Source organism: Symphodus melops (assembly GCF_947650265.1).
Source record: "Symphodus melops genome assembly, chromosome: 6".
NCBI lineage: Eukaryota > Metazoa > Chordata > Actinopteri > Labriformes > Labridae > Symphodus > Symphodus melops.
In genome coordinates, this window is record NC_136696.1 from 26,517,029 (window position 1) to 26,538,194 (window position 21,166).

The following is a 21,166-nucleotide window of genomic DNA, read 5'->3' on the forward strand; positions in this document are numbered from 1 at the left end:
CTGTTCTGGAAAAATGAACTAATATTTGTTATTGAACTGTATGGAAGAGAAATTGGGGCGAATGAGGGAAAAAAAAGCTTTTTGGTTCTGATTTTATTTTATTTTTTAAGAAATCTGACTTTAATCTCATAATTTGAACTCTGAGCACGAAAAAATGTAAAAAAAAAAAAAAAAAGAATCTTTTCAGTGGCCCTAATCCTCTTTAGTCAAACTGCAACTTTTTTTGGAACAAAACGTATTTTTGTTCTTGCATTGAAAATAATTAAATAAAAATAATGTTTGAAATAATTAAATAATCTACTCATGGACAATTATTTTACTTGTCATAAAATATGAATATTAAAAACAGTGTCGTCACTTTAATCTTAAAATGAGATATATCATTTACATGTGTTTTTAATGGTTAATGCATGAACGGGTGAACCAGTATTTAGCCAGCATCCGCTCAGTAAAACACAGAAAACTTGACTTTATCCTGAATATTTTTTAAAGTGAGATAGAAACCCTCCACTGCACCTTTTAAAATCAGTACAATGAAACGCAACGGACAAAAAGTAACAGAAAATATTTGGATGTGGCATCTGCAAGTTAATTTTTGCTTCAACTAAAAGCCTTTCAGACAACAGGAAATGTACAGAACACTTAACTTCCTCGACCCTCAAGGTAAAACAAACCTGTTTCTCTTTGTGTTCGACAGAATTCTCACTAGAATGAATGAATTTGTTCACAGTGCCTGAGTGCGCCTTAATTTGTTTGTGCCAGGCAGGATGGTGGGAGGTCGCTCTGTGTGGGTCAGAATTCACTCTGAAATAAACTGTCCTTTTTGTCCCAAGACGTGCAGCCTTGATCGGATGTTCAGAGTATTCAAGGCTGCAATTTAATTTTTGATGGCATAATGTGAAAGATAAACAATGGTGCTTAATTTTCATTTACAGAAAATCAACATTTTTCATCTTTTCTATCACCAGAGTAACTCCTGAGCGAGGTGCGATGCAGCTCTTTGGACACAGAGCTGCATGCTTGTCGGAAAAGGAATGAATTCAGGAAATGTGGTGATTAAAATTTCGTGCAGCCACAGTCTTGTTAGCTTCAATGGGTGTTTTTATGAAGTCTTTCCGTTTTTTTTCTTTCTTTATTAAAGTGAGATTCACAGAGTGAGAGAGAGCGCTCTACTTTAGGGTCTTCTGCATATGCATAGATAGATACTTTATTGATCCCGAGGGAAATTCAAGCATCCATTTGAACAAAAGTTTGTACCTATATAATGCACCTACTGACCGCTCTAAAAGCTTAATATCATGGTGAGTTGTTGCACCTCCTACCATCAAGGCACGCAGGCACACACACACTAACACATACACACTCCTTCCCTTCCCTGGACCTCTGCGCCCCTCTCTCTCCATTAACACTGAGCCTTCACCATTTAGATCCTATAGTCCAACTACCCCCCCTTTATCTCCTGTATACATATAGTATGACACACACACACACACACACACACTTGTTTCCTCTCTTTCCATGCAGTGTCTCGGAGGATTTGAGGAGAGATTGTTTCTCCTGCAGTCGAGCGGCTGTATTTGTTTTCTTGATCTCGCTGCCTGTAGCTGCAGACAGTAATGGACCGCCGGGCTGTGTGTGTGTGTGTGTGTGTGTGTTAACTGTCTGTGTCCACACTTCTGACGGAGTGTATCATCTAACAGAAGCTCTGTGGACTTTAGCTTTTGTGTGTGTGTGTGTGTGTGTTTGACACTGTTTGGGATTGGCAGGAGGCGCGTCAGGTCCCCGGGGTGTTTATATTTTTATTGACATGTCATGTAGGAATTATTTAGAAAATGTGCTAGATGAGAGAAAGGCCAGCAGCATATCTTTTTGAAAGCATTTTTTTTTTTTTTTTTATGTAATTTGAATTCCATTAAATCGTCGTTGCTGTTCTGGCAGCAAAGCAGTTTTTGTTTTCTTGATGCCATGTAGGACAAACTCAGCCGAAGCGACAGCTGATTTCAGTTCTTTCCTGCAGGAGAAAAATAAACACAGAGTCTGTGCCGTGCATGTAACCTCCTGTGTCCTTAAGTGACACTCCTGGTTAAACATTAGGACGAGTGGCTGATTGTGTTTGCCCTCTTGGAGTGGATGTTTGAACGTGGGTGAGTGTGCCGGTAGGTTCAGCAGAAAACACGAGGACAGTGAGTCGCTGTGATGAGGAGGCTTCAGGTGACCCTGACATAGTCTTCACAAGAGGAGGAATATGACCGCTCTCGAGCAGTTTCGTTTAACAAGAACCTTTTGCTCATCATTGTTGTGAACCATGGGGAACATGTGCACTATGGGAAATGTATTCTGCACAGCTCTGATTGTTGTTGTCTAGCTGGTTCTTGTTTACTTTGCGACATCATTGCGTCGTATTTCAAAGAGCTGGTTGAGCACCTCCCGACTGTAACGTTGCATTCACACTTAAAGGTTGAGTCAGCAGTTTTGTCCTAAAACATAAAGCCACACCTTGCATTAATATAACGGTAAAAATCTTCATTAATAAATCCAACCTTGTTGCTTTGTTTGACACTTTGAAATTATTCTTTTGACCCTTTTATATATTTATTCCCCTCCCGTCTGACAGGGACATTCAAATGTTTTTTTTGTTTATTCTTCTGTACAGCTGTGGTTGTTTTAAAGTGCTTTACAAACACAGTTGTATTAAAATGTTCAGGAGTGCATCCTATGAGAACAATTGCAGACGTGACAGGCTTTGTTCTGAATTCATTCATAAAGCCATAATGCAAATGTTTCCTTTGACTCATGAGGACATGCACTAAAGGTTGTTTGAGATTTGAATAAAGTTTGAATTCTTTAAAAAAAAAAGAAAAACAAAAGGAGGCCGCTACAGTCGATGTGTGAAGCATTCAAGTCGAAGGCTAATTGAGACGAGTGTCCTCTGGAAACAAAACGTAGTGTATTGGTTCGTAACATATCATATAGTATATCATATCAGACATCCCATCATATCCTATTGATCGTACTGTATCCCAACATATGGATAAGAAACTGAAACTGGATTAATTGGCCAGTCCTATGCAAATCTCTGAGCCCCTCCCCCTCCTCCTTATGTCTCGATCCTTTATCCTTTCTCGATTAGACACTTGAGGGAGCGAGCAACTCAGAGTGTGTTTCCATTTTAATGTCCTCCAAGCCTCTATTTTTAATAATAGTAAAAAAAAATTAAAAAGACTGAAGACGTCCCCCACTTTATTCAGCCACGTCAAACATTTCCAAGCCTCTTCTCGTAAGATTCACCGAGAGAAACCAAAGCAGGTAAGGACTAGTGGTTATTAACTTCACCCAGTATCTGACAGATGTTTTTTAAATACAGTACAGCGTCCTCCCCCCCCCTCCATTAAAGGAGCCCCAACAGCAGCATTGAGGGCAGATCTGTGTGATTTTCCTGCAGATGAAAGTGAATATGTAATTAACACACGCTGTAATTGCTGGCAGTCTCTCTTCTCTTTTATTTCAAGATGAAATGATGCGAGCGCTCTCCCTGGCCAAGGTCAGAGGCCCGTTCCTATGTGATGCATATTTAATGCAGAGAGACAGAGTGTGAACATGTGTGACTGGATACTTGAGCTATGCTGCTGCTCACTGCGGGCCAGTGAAATAAATAAGTCAATCACTGCGTAGCATCTTTTTCTTTTTGTCATTTATAAGAAATGTGTTTTTTTTTTTCTGTCAGTTTTTGTAGCGTCTCCATTCAGACGATGATTGTTCATTTCCTTGACTTCCAACATCTTTTGGTAGCCAGACCACAGCTAAAAACGCACTCTGCTAAACATTACAGTGTATGTGCTACCTCTGCCTCGTGTGCTGACGTGCTTTTGTGGCTCACTTTTCATTTACCGCCACGCTCTATAAACGCTCTCCCAAACCGCCGCTCTGCTCCCTGCAAAACGGCAACACAAGCTCGAGCCTTAAATGGACTTCAAAACCTACGAAATGAGAACGATTTAGCTTCACGAGTGGCTTCTGAGAATCCCTGCTGGCCAAGACAAGACAGCATTGTTGGATGGTGAACCACCCCTTAAAACGAGTGTGGTAAGCGATGGAGCTGTTTGAGCGTCTCCCTGCCAATGAGATCAGATTAAGTCTGGCTTTCGGGGGGCCCGTCCGGTGCTGGCTGAGGGGATGACCTCATCAGATGTGGCTCTGGTGGTTTGGCAGCAGGGGAGCGTTTGTAAGCTGTGGCAGGAGATGACAGAAAAGAAGATTTTTTCTTTTCTGCAAGAAGAGTGTGTTGGTGCAGACACTGGCAAAAAAAAAAAAGGTTGGATGCTTTATGTGATGCAATTAAGTCGGCAGGAGTAAAAGTTTGGAAGCATGCCGAGGTCTTAAGCCTTTAAAGAAACACACACAAGTAAAACTATTATTTGTTCATTTACGACTTTGTACAAAGTGACAGTTTGGAAGAAGATGCGCAACTCAACATTTCACAAGAAGGATCATCGAGAAAAAGAGAAAACACACACAAGCCAAGTCTTTAAAAGTCTACAAAAAGATTCCAACAGAGGATTGCAGAACTCAAGAGCGAGGCATTCAATTTTTAAATCATGAAATAATTGGTTTGTAGTTAATTTATAGGCATGAGTTGGGTTGGCTAATCAAGCGAATCCGGCTGTGGTTGCAGATGAGGAAACGAGTCGTGTGCAGAGCACTGAGTACGCTGAAATAACATGTCAGCGGTCATCTGACAACAGCAGAGATTTTAAGTGATCTTTACAGAACTGCATCTGCACATGATGGCCGATACAAACTGGGTTGTGGATGATATCTATATGGACTCTGACTACACATTCACACACTGATGGCAGAGACTGATTTTTGAAGTGACCTCCAGAACTAACTAATCCCCTTCATACACATGCATACATGGGTTAAGGACATATGGCTGCAGGAGCTGGGAATCAAACCCCCAACCTTCTGTTTGAGAGACGACCGACTGCCAACTGAGCCCCAGCCGCCTCTTGAGGCTAAGTTAAATCAAACTGAGGTCCTTGTGTTGGGTTTTAAAAATCCAGTATACAGAAGAGGAAGTCTCCACTGTAAAGCCTCGGGACGACGTGGAGAGCCTATAAAAATAAATAAATAAAAAAAAAAAGTCAGGCTGTTAGTGCAGGATTGAATGTTACAGCATCAACTCCAAGAGGAGACGCGTCAGGGCACAGAACACGCGACGGAAAAATCCTCCGTCTTCTTCTCCGATCTGTCGGAGCTCGCGGACAATTAATTGCAGTTTTGAAGTATTTTCTCATCTTCATGTAGATGAACAATGTCTTTAGCAATTAGGATCCCTCCCCCTCCCTCACACTGAGGCCTGGATCCTGCATGTCACCCTCTTCACATAATGAAGAGACAGCGGGTGTCATGTGTGGACTTTGCAATCTGCCCCTGACATGAGAGTTAGAGTATTAAATGGACTAACTGCCGGCTTTACGGCGGAAGAACACCGGAGTGTGAAGCCAATGATTACAGCCGCGCCAAACAAAAATGACATTTGTCTGACAATAAAATTGGATACTAACCTGTCTGAAAGCAGTCTCCATTTGCCTAGAACAAACGCTGGCAAACAGTTTGACACACTTTCCCCTTGAATGCAAAGAGACGGCGAACCATCCTTTGGCTCTCAGTAATGGCCCCTCATTGTTGGCCGCAGAGGATGTGGCGCTATTCATACCGGTGGATGATTGAAAAGAAAATTGAATCCCCTTTGATGTGATAAATGTGTCTATTACTGCATTTGCACACAAAATGCCGGTGGAAATTATAGTGGGGAGGCAAGGCTCAGAGGAGAAAATACATAGGGATGGCATATTGGCTCGCTTTGATTGGAGCTGAAATATAAATATACTGTACCGGTGGATGTAATGAGTCCAAGCTCCCTGATTTTTCCACAGGAACTTCACAAATGAAAGACCTTGACAGGCCCAATTGTAAGACCATATAAAAAGGTTAAATGTCTGCATAGCTCCCTCTCTCTTTTTCTCTTCAGAGAGCTGTTTGATAAAGGACACCAACAACTGTTTGCCTCTAATAAAAGCGATTTTCTCTTTTCAAAAACTTCTGAAAGACGGCTAGAAACTGGGGGGGGGGGTGCATAAATACTGAGGTGCGTAAATGCTTCGCTGTGAAGGACAAACTCACTTGAAATTGTTAATTTAGTTGATGAAGGCGTTTCCATTATACGTATATTAAACATTTATCTATAAGTGATAGATAAAATAAAATACCTTTTTTTTTGGCCATTTTAGGAAATGTGTCTAATAGAGGAACATTAAAAAAAAAATACTGCATTATGTATCTGTGTTAGACACCCACAGAATAACTCCTCCAGTCACAGCCTGATGTCTCTTTCCAACAATAAATGACAGTTCTCTGTTTGCAAACACACAGCTTGGGTGAATTATTGGCTCTAACATTAAGAGGCTACGTTTCGCTGACTTCAGGTATGTGAGAGTCTATTTAGATGTTTTACACTTTAAATGATCCAAAGAAAAGATGCACTTCATGCTGTTGCTCGAGTTATGATATAAAAAGCTGATGCTTATTGCACCGACCTCTGTGGCTCAGTTGGTGGAGCCGGTCGTCTCTTGACTGGAAGGTTGGTGGTTCGCTCCTGCAGCTACGTGTCCGACGTGTCCTCGGGCAAGACATTTAACCCTGAATGCTCCATACTGCTTCGTCAGGGGTTCAGCCACGCGTATGGACGGAGGGTCACTTTCACACAGCAGCCTGCGCCTTGACTGTGTGAATGTGTCGGCGGGACGTAGCCATAGCCGGTGCGGTTAGCCATACGCTGCAAACCATTTCAACATTGTTTACCCAACGATGCTGTGATCCTGTGTTGAATAAGTTGTGCTTGTGAGTTTTCTTAACTTTGACCTAGTCCAATATCCCAGCTAGTATCTTGGTCAGATCTTTCAGTAGAAGCACAATATAACATTACAACCTGATTTTGATTCTTTTTGGGGGGTTTTGACACAGCAGGAATATGCAAATGTGTGTGCAAAAGTTTTAGTTCACTGCAGCTCCCGTGACTCCACGGTGTCTTTCTTAGGATCACATTTTGCTGACCTCTGCTCTATTGAAATTTCCCGTGTGGATTTTCTCCATCAAAAATGCTGCAATGCCCCAGATCATTTGAATCTGAATTCTGAATAGAGGGAAAGTTAAGCCTTTGTGCTTGTCTTTCAGCCTCTAAAAAAAAAAAAATGCAAATAATAAAATATTCTATTGCTCTCCTCTCCGCTTTTCTCCATCCTCTCTTTTGATTCCCACATTATGTTGAATAGATGGAGTTCGTGTCTTATTGCTTGACTTCAGTGAGAAAAAAACCATCGTCTAAGAAATGTCAAGGAGTCTAGAGAAACTCCAGCAACATTAACTATGTTTTTTTTTACTCTTTCATACTGTCTTCAACACAACTGATACTTTGTTGATCCTTTTATAAATGATTCATTTTCAAGGCTCAAAGGCCTAAAAGTTAATGTCTGCATTCTGCACGTGAACAATCGGCAGGCAGGAGAAGAAAAGGATCCAGGCGCACAGTGAGTGAATGAGTCTGAAAAGTGTCAGGACAGTATATTAATGCATGCATGGCTTGTTGTCTGTGTCATCTCTTTTCAAACAGCCCCTCTTGTTCAGCTTTACTTGAGAGGTGCATGCAGCAACGCAAACACTGACTACCCTCACTCCATTCTACAGCCTGACCCTTACATTTTTAATCTCCGCACTCATCTCTCTTTCAATGCACAACATCTTTGATGATGAGACGCCCTTTGATGGCAGGCGAATTTCATTTGCGTCTAAAAGCTTGCAAAGTATTCGGTTCAAGATGATCGACGCATTCGTGACTTCTAGGCAATTACTGTAATGATGCAAAATGGAAAACATTGGCCCAACATCTAAATAATTTAACAGGCTGAAAACATGCTGCTCCAATGTTTATGAAATTTCGTTTTGTGTTTACAGAATGATCACGTTGAAATGTTCTGTGGCAATGAGCGAGCACAAAAGGTCATGTTTGAATGAAGTAATCGTATGATGTTTAAATGGCTCCTCTGGATGTCATCACGACTTGGGTCGAACAATAGACTCCACCCATTGAAAGTGGTGCTGCACAGAGGCCAACAGCTAAAGCACATTTACAGAATCTAAACTCATCTCAGCGGCCCCATCTTTTGTCGTCTGGATACTTTTAAGCTTGACTGAAGTTCAATGAAGGAAACTGTCACCAAAATTCTGCATAAACCTTGTGGGACATGTTGCAGCGATGTTTGCAGCGTGCCCAGTTTGTAATGTTGGAGCAGCTTAGTGGGGCATCAAGTGTCTGTACTGAGAGAGAGAGAGAGAGAGAGAGAGTCAGTTTAAGCAGAGAGTCTGAGGAGCTCAGTTTGGGGACACGCGTCTCATCTTTGTGTCGGACAGAGCAGACTGTTTAAATCAGGGGTGTCCAAAGTGCGGTCCGGGGGCCATTTGTGGCCCTTGAGTGGATTTTTTGTGGCCCTTGACTTCAAATCGAAGAATCAGAAGATTTTGGCCCCAGGCCTCATCAGATGGCATATTTCTTTTTTTCTTTTTCATGTTAGCGAGGGAGAACCTATAAAAGCCTGACTATTCTTTCCAAAAAATTAGAACACAACAGTTTCCCACTGCAATTAGTTATTGTGTATTTACATTATTTTTTGAAGAGGTCAAAATACAAAAAGTTCCTTCCAATATTTAAAAAAAAAAACCCTTTGGCCCGTGAGCGATTCTAACGCGACAATTTTGGCCCGCAAGAAAAAAACTTTGGACACCACTGGTTTAAATGAATGACAACATCTTGTCCTCCAGTGTTAATTTAACTGAGGTCTTTTTTTTCTTGCAGGTCATTGAGCATTTAAAGGAACGTGTCAACACAGAGAGAAAGCAACAGCGTCCGCTCTACATCGCTTTATTGACATCATACCAACGCTACGTGTGAGATGACAAGAACGTACTGACGAAAAGATTAAATTACAAACACCAGGATCTCAGAGTCTGGTGCATACGGTCACTTCGCTTCACTCACAGGATATAAACGTCGTCAGCCCCTCCCACTGATTGAGATGAATTCTGCGGTTAATGTCCGGTTGTATTCTTACAGCGGCTCATCCAGGATTTTAGCAGATAAATAAAGTCAGAGTGAAAATGTTTGCGTTCACACTTGCAGCTCCTCCTGGAAATATATTGTGAGTTTTCTGCAGGTGTGAAAGTAGCTGTAGGAGTGAAGTTGTTTCCCTGCTAAAATCTGTGTTTTTAAACAACATATGCAGGACAAAACCAACCAAGAGAGAAAACGAGCTGCGTCTTTTAAACAGCGGTCGCCAAAATCATCAAATCAACACAAACCTAAAATTCCTAACAATAAATTTAATGAGTAATTTCAAGTATTCAGGATGTTCTTTTTTTATATAAAAATAGAAGTCTGATGAGAGTCTGGTTTAACTGGAGCACAGTTGTTGGTTGGATCCCATTGAGTTGTCTTTAACACCTGCTTGCGTAGAGCTCCGACCACCAATAGTTAATGTGTAAACTCAGCAGAGTGTCCATGAAGATGCCCATAGGAACATTGGCCCCTGATAAGAAAGCCGGACTGCTGAGTCACTGGACACACGAGTGGACCAGTTCAGTGGATACCACAGAGTGATTCTGATGAAGCAGATCTAAAGCTTGGTGTTTACCTGTTTCGAGTACTTCATTGGATTTGTTTTTCAAGTTTAAACCAGCAGTTGGTTTTCCAGGTTCCTGACAAATGTTTGGATGATGTTTTGATGGACTGAACGTAACTCAGCTGTTCTAAAAACAAAGTCGGACTTTAGTGGAACAGCTTCTAAACACATTCTGGATTTAACGCTTCGACTTTGAATCTTCTGTTTTGATTATGAACATACATCCTGGGGATCCCCTTCTGCATGTGGACATCCACATCGATGAGCAGGAACCTCTTCGAGGCATCCTGGAGCTCCTCAGCGGACTCCGTCCTCATTGGATGGCAGAGGACGTTCAGATTAAGGCAAGTGATTGTTTGGTTGACCCCGAGTTCTCCGTATCAGTGATTCAATACGGACTGAAGCTAACTGAAAGGGAGTACAGTGTTCACACAGCAGAATTTACTCTGACTTTATTGTAAGTTCAGAAGCTCTTGTTTTCATCGCTTCAGAATTGATCAGCTTTTTTAAAAAGCCAGTCCATGGTGACGATTTAATCAGGTGAAATTTTGAGCTAAAACAAGCAGCTGGGCGACATGTTCGTACATATTTAATTATCTGCATGATTTAAAAAATACATTTTTTAAACAAGACAAAAAAAGACTATCAGAACATTTAACGTACAGGATGGTTGTTTACCTCATTTACGTAACGTGAGTTTTTGCCAAACTGACCTCATTTGCTCCCAATTCTCAGAAGAGGCGAGACTGCCGATCCTCTTGTCACACTTTAATGAACGGACACGTCAGTACGACTGCGTACCCTCCAATAACTGTATAATAACCTTCTGAGAAAGATGTTACCACTAACTGCCCTCCTGTGGAGCCAGTGTGCAGCACTTCTGAGTTTCCCGTTTCTCCTTAAGCTCTCATTGGCTAACAGTCGCCTCAGAGCAGTGATTGGAAGGTTTGTATTGTTTGGAGTCATAGACTGTGACTATGAATGGATAAAGTCTTCTGTTACTGCAGGAGGCTTTGGAGTCTCATTGATGCGTTGAAGCATCCTGGAAATCCTGTCTCAGGCTGAGAGCTGATTGGTTTTCATGCTTCTTGTTGAACCGCGACATCGCGCCTGACAATCAGGACAGCTACGCGCCTCTTTGTAAATAATACTTCTACAGGTCTGGGTTGAGTAACGTTGTGGAGATCGATCACAGAATCTTTTAAACTGAGTGTATAATCACTGCTGAACAGATCATCAGCTTGGCGTCCGACTTGTTGATGGGCGTCTACCCTTTTCTTTTTTCCTATTAAACCCAGTGTAGCAGGATCAGTTACATTCTTAAACCTGTTTTTTTTAAAACACACATTTTGTCCATACAGGCGGCACATTTTTAAAGCGTCTTACACGTACTGAAACACCTTCTAACTTTTTTTTAAAAACATTACATTGTGGTCATTTTTTAAGATTCTAATGTACACAAAATAACAGCATGCTGTTATAAAAAATGTTTTCCAAAGAAACGTGGAATAGCACATCTTCTGTCCATATGGCACTATACAGAAAAACACATTTTAAAGCCTCCAGATCGTCCAAGGTAACTGGATACAACAGTAGGCCGTATGATTATTATTATTATTTTTTATAACCCTGGGAACAGATGAGCAGTGTTGTCGGAGCAGCTGTTGAGAATACGACAATCCCTTTCTGGTCCCATGTGCAAACACAAGGTCCAATCTTTCAGAGAAATAGGGTTTCTGTTTGTCAGGTGACAGCACGTTGGGTGGATGACCTCTCAATCTGCAGCAGGTCCACAAATGTACACAAAGGAGTGGATGTTTCCCTCCAGTCCTTGGACCCCAAACGCTCCCTTTAATGATGTATTGTGTTCCCTTGTTTGGAAAGGAAAAGACATTTTCTTATGCCACACTGTCGGACAGGGCTGTTCAAAAACTGGATTCCCTGAAGTATCTGGATTTTTTTTTAACAATCCTTTTACCCGAGGATCCAGGATGTGGCTCAGCTGGTAGAGTCGTGGTCTCTGAACCGGGAAGGTTGAGGGTTTCGATCCCGAGCACCTGAAGCAACACGTCCGATGTTTCTTTGATTTGTCGGCTGTGAATGAATGGGTGTCGGCTTTAATGCTTTAATTCTATTACCGACCTTACCTGGATCACGATCAAGGCGCTGACAGCCCTGAAGATTGGGATGGTATATCATACAGTCAAACTTGACTGACACGTGAAGTAATGCATGGAAATCAATGGCAGGAGGTAAAGTAGGAACATGTCTCTGATTTCACAACAGTGTTTTGGAGGCTCAGAGAAAAGTTCAGACTGTGGCAGAGAAACCACGAGGAAAAAAACATCTGTCTTCTGAGTCGTTCAAACCAATAATACTTTGACTTATGATCAACATGAATCTGGATTTGTCTGTTGTCGGGTTGTCAGTGTAAAACAGTGAAGAACATCAGAGTTGATTGAAGTTTAATTGGCTCTTTGAAGACTGCAGAAGAAGTGAGTCAAAGTGTTCAGTCATTAAAAACAAGAAGTGACCCAGCAGCAGATGCCTCAGACATATTTCTGTTCCTGACGTATCAGGTGATGATGACCTGGTCAATTTTCTCTCCGCTTTATGTTATTTCAGACCTTCACTGAGGGAATCACCAACCAGCTGATTGGCTGCTTCGTGGGCTCTCTGCAGGAGCCGGGCTGTGTTCTGGTCCGTCTCTACGGCAAAATGACGGAGCTCTACGTGAACAGGGACCGGGAGGTGGAAATGTTCCAGGTGCTCCACGCACACGGATGCGGTCCGCAGATCTACTGCAGCTTCCAGAACGGCATCTGCTACGAGTTTGTGAGAGGGACGGTGCTGGACGACGAGCTGCTCCAGCAGCCCTCCATCTACAGGTCTCTGCCAGACTGTCACACTCATTTCTTTCACCAGTGGGATGTGATCAGAGATGCTCAGCTGATCCAGATTCACATTCCCAGTGGTAAATGCGATCAGATTTGACTTTACCTTTAAGTTTGGTGTAAAACCAGAATTCCTCGTCCTTTTAACCAGTTCTCAATCTGTATCATGAACAAGGCTGGTTTGTTGTGCTGGGGCTCATCTCGCTCCACTTCCTGTTTGAAAGGCATTGTGGACCGATGCCTTCTATCTATCTATCTATCTATCTATCTATCTATCTATCTATCTATCTATCTATCTATCTATCTATCTATCTATCTATCTATCTATCTATCTATCTATCTATCTATCTATCTACATTATGCTAAATTCAGACTGTTTTCTAAGCGGATTTGACACATATAGTCGGCATGTCTGAATTTTAATTTCAGGTTATCCGACAGGGAAATGAGTTGTTGGGAACATCCGATCTCTCAGGTCCATTCAGCGGTCAACCTTCAATCATTTATCAGGTTTATTTAGATTAAAGTGAAAGCCTTAAACATTCATTTACTCCGAAAACAGTTGATGTATGTTCCAGGTCATTGGTGTGTGATTGTATGCGTGTCCGTGTTTATGTCGAGCATTTCAATTGTGCTGACGCAGGTGTTTATTTTATTATAAATTCAGCTGAGTCATGTTTCAAATTGAGCAATGTTGTTAAGCCGTGCCCCACATTTGATTCATCATCCTCCGTGATAACACGGCGGCACTATAACTCTCCGCTCGGGACAGAAGGACGCGGCGCAGCCAGCCGAGGCCGAGCAGTCAGGGCCACGACACGCATCAATCACCTCGTCGAGCCGGACGCCCCTGCGTGGGGAAACCCGGAGGACTTCATGACACCACTGAGAAGCGTAAAGAACGAGCAGTCGAAAGGTCACGAGTGCAACAAGGCCCTTTTTTTTTCTTCTTCTCCAGAACAAGATAAGAGCGTTAAATGGAAAGGGAGTCGTGTTGCTCCTCTGATAATGGTTGTTTGTGCAATAACAGTGTCAGCCGGGCTCATCTGACAAAATGTTTTCTCTCTGCAGATTGATCGCGGCCGAGATGGGGAGAATCCACTCCATTCAGCCAAAATGTGGTCGCCCTGTTGAGCCTCTACTCTGGAGCAAAATGTCCCGCTTTCTCACACTGGTGCAGAGCGGCGTGAACAGCAGCACGGCCGAGCAGAGCGGCATGAAAAGGTACTGAGAAAATGTCTCAAAGGGTCTCACATGTTCCTCGCAGCATTTTTCTCGTCAAACTTTCAATGTCTGTGAATGTTTGAAATCCAAGCAGAGCCTCCCACAGCTGTGCAGCAGCACGAGGAATGCATGCTCTCTTTCACCGCTCACTTCAGCTGCAGCTTTACCTCACTTTAATCTAATCACAGTGTTTGTTATAAGTTCCAGATAGAAAAGCCTGAAATGTGGATCGATTTCTGCAAACAGCTTAAACTTTCCTGAATCAGCTCTGGAGCGTGCGTCCACGTTTTAGCAGGACATGAAACAGAGACGGGATTATTTGCATTTTTAATACTTTCTTCCTAAAGACAAAATTAAAACAAACTGACAAAGTCAAACAAAACAACCAAAAAAAAAGAAAAACAGACGTGATTTTAAAAACATTTTCTGTAGTTTAAAAGCAAAGATTAATTCAATTTCATTAGCCTCAGAGTGTGTGTGTGTGTGTGTGTGTGTGGGGGGGGGGGTGACATGATTGACAGGTCAGGGTAGAGAAGAGACGGTTTTGTCTATTGTTATTTCCAGGCTGTGTTTTTTGCAGGTGGCCACAGGAAGTTTTGGGGGGGGCGGGTCTTAGCATGGTCATGTGTTCTCTCAGGTGAGGGATGGATTGATTGACACAAGAGAGCTGTCTGTTTTTTATATATATAAAAATCTTATCAGTTGGAATAAATCCATTTTGTGTTGGGAGGCTAACTGATCATCTTCACTTCATCTTTTTGATGGAAACCAGCAACATTCTCCACATCTCTATCTTTCAGGCAGCAGCACTTCCACTGATGTCTTATCATTTTCTCACATGCAAAAAGCTCATTTATCAAATCTGCCCACAGAGCCAGTCTCCACCTCAAGCTCCACTTTTAGCAGCTAGAGGTCACATCGGGTTTGCACATTCACCTCTCTCCCCATGCGGATAGATCCCCTCACACTGAGCCGTCATTGGCCGGAGGGAGGCGGCGGGGGGGCGTGGCCTGCGTGGCATTGACATTGCGTTATCTCTGACAGGGGTCACGGGGTCAGAGGTGAGTGGGGGGGCTTTCAGACAGTACAAAGAAACAGAGCTTGGCCACAAGCTTCCTGCAGTGCTCTCCCTTATCGGTCAAACGTTCACACTTGTTTATGTTTGTGCGGAGGGGTCGGAAGTCCACGCAAACTCAAGCTGGAGAGTCGACTGGAGTTTCTTCTTTGAGTTTTCTTAAATGGATAAAAGCATTTCGCTCCGGAGAGAGTCATCCATTAAAAACAAGGATTGTGGAGGAGACAGTCTCTTATGATAAGACAGCAGAGCTTCCTGGACGCAGAGAGACAAAAGTCCGACAAGTTCAAAAGAAATCCAGTTTGTTGTGTATCAAGTCAAAGTCTCGAGATGAAAAGAAGAAAGGAGGCAAAAACTGAGAGATTCAGTTTGTCCAAAAACCTCCGACGTCTTTTAGTTTCACCGCACGGCAAAACACGTCCCATCGCACTCGCAGATTTGTGTTCAAGAAGAAAAACAGGATAGATGTGAGATGTTTCTATGTGCATTACATCGATGACAATTTCATGAACAATGGATTGAATCTCCTGAAAACTGTGATGATGCCAGTCATCAACATCAATGATGGTACCTGCTGTCTTCTGTCATGCTGCAGTATCCCGGGAATAATATTCCTCGTGGCAGCAGCAGCAGCTGTGGGGTTCGAGTGCGACCTCGTCCCTCACTCTCTCCTCCCGATGCTTCCTGTCTCTCTTCCAACCTTTCCAGTAAAAAAAAAAAAATCCTAGCAAGATTTAAAAAAATTTTTTTTTAAAAAGAGCACAAAGAGAACATCACTAAATAAAAAATAAAAAAATAAAGGAGTCACACAGATCGTAGTTCAAGTAACGTTAAAATAGACAGATAAAGAACTTTTAGATTTTATTACAGATTTGAAAACATTCAGAGTGACTGAAGTTCGATGTTTAAGATCAGAAGGTTATTCCACTCAGGAGATGATCTGAACATTAAAGTTTTATTTTTATAATTGTGCAATTTGTACGTCCCCAAACCTCGGAGTTCCTCCTTTCAGAGCAGCTCAGTGATGAATGGTTGTATTTAAAAAAACACACTCAAATGTCTGAGCCGACGTGTGCTCAAATATTTTACAGCAGCGTGTAAGAAAAGTGCAGTTTGTAATGAATCTGAGTGCATCAGCATTTCAAAACGAGCATCCATAAACGACACAAAAAATAAATACAAAGTTTGACTCTGTAAGTTTACGTTTGCTTCTGTCATCAGGAAGACAAAACATCGGCTACTCTTCTTCTTTGAGTCACTTTCTTTATCATCATTAATCCAGTTCAGTTCAAATATTTGTGGTGAATTTTTGATGTGGTAAAAAAAAAAAACTTTTGGATTGAGTGATTTCTATTTACGGAGGCTTTTAAAACGATGTTTTTCTTCTTAAATTGTTGTGTTTCTAGAAACTATGATTAAGTTTGTGCTTCCTTGATAGTTTTTCACATCCTGTGATTTAACATGACAACATCTTATTTTAATAATCCACAGTTTAAAAAACTGATTCTTCACTAAAAGCTGCCGCAGGAGAGAAAAGCGAGGAACGCTCAGACGACGTGCAGGAGATTGAAAAACAAGAAGTCATCAGGTCCTGGTTGCTGAGGACTTCTCTATTTGTTGCCATGGTATCAAAACAGGTACCAGTAAAGTAAGACGTTGATGTTTAAATCTGAGCACATGGATAAACACGGCGTTACTCGAGCTGAAACAGTGACGTGATGATGTTCGAAACATAAACTGATAAGAGGGGAAACTCTGAAACAGAAGAAATGACTCTTGAATGAGATATTTTGTTTAGAGTTTTTCTCATTACCAAAGACCCTTTGTCTGACTTCACATCGCCTGTTTGTAAAAATCCTTTGAGCTGAACTTTCTGTCAGTGCGGAGCCGTCACAAGGACGAGCAGAGTCCTAACATGCACGCCGTTTTTTTCTTCTTTGCACGCTACAATGTGGCAGCAGAAGTGGCGAGTTGACGGTCGACTCAGGACGCTCTTTAATGCATCTGAAGACTCAGCCTGCACCTCATTATGAGGCCCAATAGATGGTGCTGTGTTGTGAGGCTTTGCAGAGTCCACTGCTGCTCAGACGCCGACGTACAAACAACTCAAGACCATGATTTAAGAAAATATAAATAATTTGACAGATAAAATAATAAATACTGTTGGAAAAGATAAGTGTTAAAGCATAATTTATGAGCGGCTAATTTATGGTTAAAACACACATCTATGGAGTGTGTGTCTGTTTGCATATTTACGGGTCTCGAGAGTGCATGAGACACACACACACACACACACTGTGAGGACTAAGAGGGATAAAAACGAGGTTTTAAACAGGCATCAGAGAAACTTTTGTGCTTGAGAATGTACGAGGGGCTGCTATGAATGTGATCTTCAGAGGAAACGGTGAAAGAAAGGCAGAGAGAGAGAGAGAGAGAGCGAGAGAGAGCAGGAAGAGGCTGCACCTGCAGAGGAGGTCTTCAGCTCTCAAGCCACCCGCTGTGCAAAGAAAGAGAGAGAGAGGGAGGCAGCTGCATGGCTCGGAGAGAGAGAGAGAGAGAGCACAGACCAAAGAGTCAGAGAGAGAAAAGTAATGGAAAGCAAGAGTGCAGCATCTTCTCCTCCTAAAAGGCCCCCCTGCTGTGACTCCCGTTCGCTCTCCCATGAATCGAATAAAACTGCAGATAGGGGGGAGAAAAAAAGAATCAGCAGTGCTCGGCTGGTGTTTTGAAATCATATGTAAATAAGGCACATTGATAATGAAGCGCCAGAGGAGGAAATTCCACTAATTACCTTACAGAGACTTGACAAGGAGCAGGAGGCGAACGCACTTGACGCACCGTCTCGCATGAAAAGGCCAGAAAAAGAGAGAGGAAAAGATCTGATGGCAAGACGACAGGTTTCCATTTCAAGTCGGCGCTTCAAGTCTTTCATTTAGCTTTTGACTCCTGGCAAAGCGTGGCTTTCTGTGATAAAGTCAGTTTTGTTCGTTTTTTTTTTTTAAGAAATGCTCGGGGTGAAAAGGAATCAGGGTGATTCAACATTCGACTGTTTTTGAGTTCATCTCGGAGAGGGGATCGATGAATTATGCATGTCAGAGGGGGTCGGCTTCAAAACAAAGATCTGGTAGGCCCATATGTTTGAGTGGAACACTGACAGCTTTATTTTTTTCAAATGCTATTTGGAGTTAAATTGTCAGTATTTGTACAATTAGCACAGCAAAAAATAATTAAGACATTTCAGTTACTTTAAATAAAACAGAAAACTTTCCAAAGGATGCATACTGTATATTTTTGCACACTCGTCTGCGGATATTTTAGATTTGGACTTTTTTTGCTTTTTATTCAATCAATCCTCTCTTGATCCTTCCGAAGCAGAGAGGAAGAGCGAGTAGCGCTGATGAGGGCGCGTGCAGGACGAGTTGTTTAAGGCCTCTGCATCAAGACGATAAACAAGGCTCGGCTCTCCTGCTTTTATTGTGCGTTCCAAACAGGCCTCACTAAATTATGTTTCACGAGTGTGTATAATACCAGAGCATCTGTTTGTCCCCTTTGAATAAATAGGTTGTGTTGAAACAAGCCTCTTATGGTGGCCTGACAGCGGAAAGAGAAACCAGACGAGTGCTTCTTGTAGCGTTCTTCTTGTGCAGCATTTACTCCAGGTGCGTTTGAGCCTGGCGTCCAAGGACTCTGTGTGTGATGAATGGAGTCATCAGGAGAGGGAGCACTGGGCATGTGACCTCTGGTGGAGACTCGCCGGGCTGCCGCAGTTTACAAACATGTTGAGCTTGCTTAGTCTTCTGTGTCTGTGAGGAAAGTCTTTCTCTCACTGAAGTCAACATTCGTAGTTTTTCTTTATGGTGCACATTCAAAATCAGAACAATTAAGGCCTCATACTATTAACCCACAGAGGGTTTCTACAGGTCATTTAAAAACATGCATTTAAAGAAAAGTTTGTCTCTTGGTAACGTTTTCGTTCCGCGTGTTTCGGCTCTCGGAAGCCGTGTTCTCACATCCAGACCGAAAAAATTCTTTGGAGGTGACCAGTGCCGGGATTCAGGTGAGTCACTGTGTGTCAGTGGAAATTCTCATTTTATTGAGACTTTTGAAGAACGTTTGGAAGAAGGAGAAAAATAACACACAGTGTCAGTTTACAATGAGGCCAATTCACAAAATGATTCAAACATCAAATGATTTTTTCGGTTTTGCTGTTTATGAAACAAACTAAAGTCAAAGCTTCCAAGAGGGATTATTTCAATATCGTCATTATCATGCGTCAGATAATGTGGAAGGATAGGCAGCGCTCTACGAAAACAGCCTTTTAAAATATTAACCAAGGTAAAGATGGATATGGTTGTTGTTTTTTTTAAACTACTTAGGCATTTACAGGAAAACATCTGCAGAGAGGAAACACCCACAGGGGGCGCCAAAATCAAAACAAAATAAAAGGAGGAGGTGGTGTGTATTTTCTTCTGCAGCTCAATTTAAAACAAGTGAAGAAATTCTTCAATTAAAAAAAAAAAAGTTTTTATTCTGGCCTGGGCCATCTGCTTGGAGGACTACAGCTGCTGTACACGGGGCTTGCACACTAACCACTAGGCGACCCACGGTGCATAAATCACACCTACCCCCTCTTCAGCTGTTTCAGGCCTTTTAAAAAAACAACAACATGGAGATTGTTTATGTTGCTGCAATGAACTCATCTACATTTGTGGATCATAAAAAACCAGCAGTGTTCATTTCAAAGTGTTTCATAATGAGTTAGAAACTCCTCACAGGAGCTTTAATATCTTTTCACTGGCATCGATGGATTTATACATTGTGCCATGTTTATGTGAATAATCTGGAAAAACCTGCTTCTCTACTGTACAATAAAATATCAGGAGCGCAGTTACGAACAAGTAGAGATCTTTCTCGTTCGCCCCTTTGAGTTATACCGTCAGAATGTACGAGTCAAGCTGCAGTATTACAAACCTCAGGACTGCTTTTTCATGTTTTCTGATTATTTATAACAGCTTTTTTTCGTCCCAAATACTACGACATTATCCTGCTCAAACTGAGTCCAATTAGCCAAATGACTTGGTGCGTGCGCCTCGTTGGTACATGATCCCAAAGCACCTGAAGCTCCGGTCCGGTCCGTCTGCAGAACTTTGGAACCACAGCAGCTCACGTCACACGACGTATTCTGCAGCATGTGATGTGTGCACTTTATTTGACTGTAATTGACTCTCTGGCGCGTTTTCTTTGTTCTTGGAACATGACACATGTCACTCTCGGCTCCTCCATCATGAATTATATTTTAATTGCATTAGTTTCCCTTCTCGCAGTGCTGCAGCTGTGCAAGGCGTCCCCAGCTTTGAGACTCTGTCAGAGGAGATGGACTCGCTGAAGAGACACCTCTCTCAGATCGACTCGCCCACCGTCCTCTGCCACAACGACCTTCTCACCAAGAACATCATCTACAACCACAAAGAGGGTGAGGAGCGGCCCGCGCGAGCCGCTAACAAACACTTCAATACTGCACATGCCGGATCAGAAACTGAAAAAGCTATTTTTGTAGTAATAGAAGCAGCTTTCTATCTTTTAGAAGCTTTTAAACAAGCTAAATACTGGAATAAGAAAGTGTGTGGTGGTGGTGTATTTTCTTACAAATTAAAATAGATCTTTCACATCAGGCAGAAATAATGCAGCTCATAGAGTCTGTATACCTCTTCCCTTTATTTCCCACACAGAAGGCAACCTTTGCACCACTCAAAACTTGTTCCTTTTTTTTCTAAATCTAACCTCATTTGCAGGATCTTTTTTTCTACAAGGATGCTCTGGATGACTCTCAGTCAAAAGAGACTCCTTGTTCCTTTGAGTCCCACAAGGTTTCCGTACTTTTCAATAAAAAAAAATAAAAAACTTGGGAGCGTTCTTTTATTTTTTTCAGACGTGCGCCCGAGTACAGAAGTGTCCGCCAAGTTGTCGTGGTAACCACTGCTTTCTCTCCCCCATCAGGAATGGTGAGATTCATTGACTACGAGTATGCCGATTACAACTACCAGGCCTTCGATATTGGCAATCACTTCAATGAATTTGCTGGTAGGTGTGTCTTGTCATGAAAAATAACCTCAATTTGCCCCCGCATATTTTCTGTCTAACCTGGAATATTGAGTGAAGCGCAAGTTGTTTGTTCAGTGTGTGATGAGCAGAATCAGTGTCCAGTTATCGTCCAGACTCTGATGTCGTTTATCTTTCTG

At 42.1% G+C, this 21,166-nt stretch overlaps 2 protein-coding genes across 2 annotated transcripts in view; one reads left to right on the forward strand and one right to left on the reverse strand.

Annotated features, from left to right (window-relative positions):
* Window positions 1-6,866, reverse strand: part of akip1 (A kinase (PRKA) interacting protein 1) — a 150,787-nt gene extending 143,921 nt beyond the window's left edge. The window contains exon 1 of the mRNA XM_079345500.1: window positions 6,856-6,866. The gene's annotated coding sequence lies outside the window, so the exon portion shown is untranslated. The remainder of the gene's footprint in view (window positions 1-6,855) is intronic.
* Window positions 6,867-9,394: 2,528 nt separating this feature from the next.
* Window positions 9,395-21,166, forward strand: part of LOC306825017 (ethanolamine kinase 1) — a 28,360-nt gene continuing 16,588 nt past the window's right edge. Inside the window, exons 1-5 of the mRNA XM_079345493.1 lie at window positions 9,395-10,078; window positions 12,360-12,622; window positions 13,700-13,852; window positions 20,252-20,400; window positions 20,925-21,008. Of these exons, the coding sequence (XP_079201619.1) occupies window positions 9,947-10,078; window positions 12,360-12,622; window positions 13,700-13,852; window positions 20,252-20,400; window positions 20,925-21,008 (781 nt within the window). The 5' untranslated portion in view covers window positions 9,395-9,946. The remainder of the gene's footprint in view (window positions 10,079-12,359; window positions 12,623-13,699; window positions 13,853-20,251; window positions 20,401-20,924; window positions 21,009-21,166) is intronic.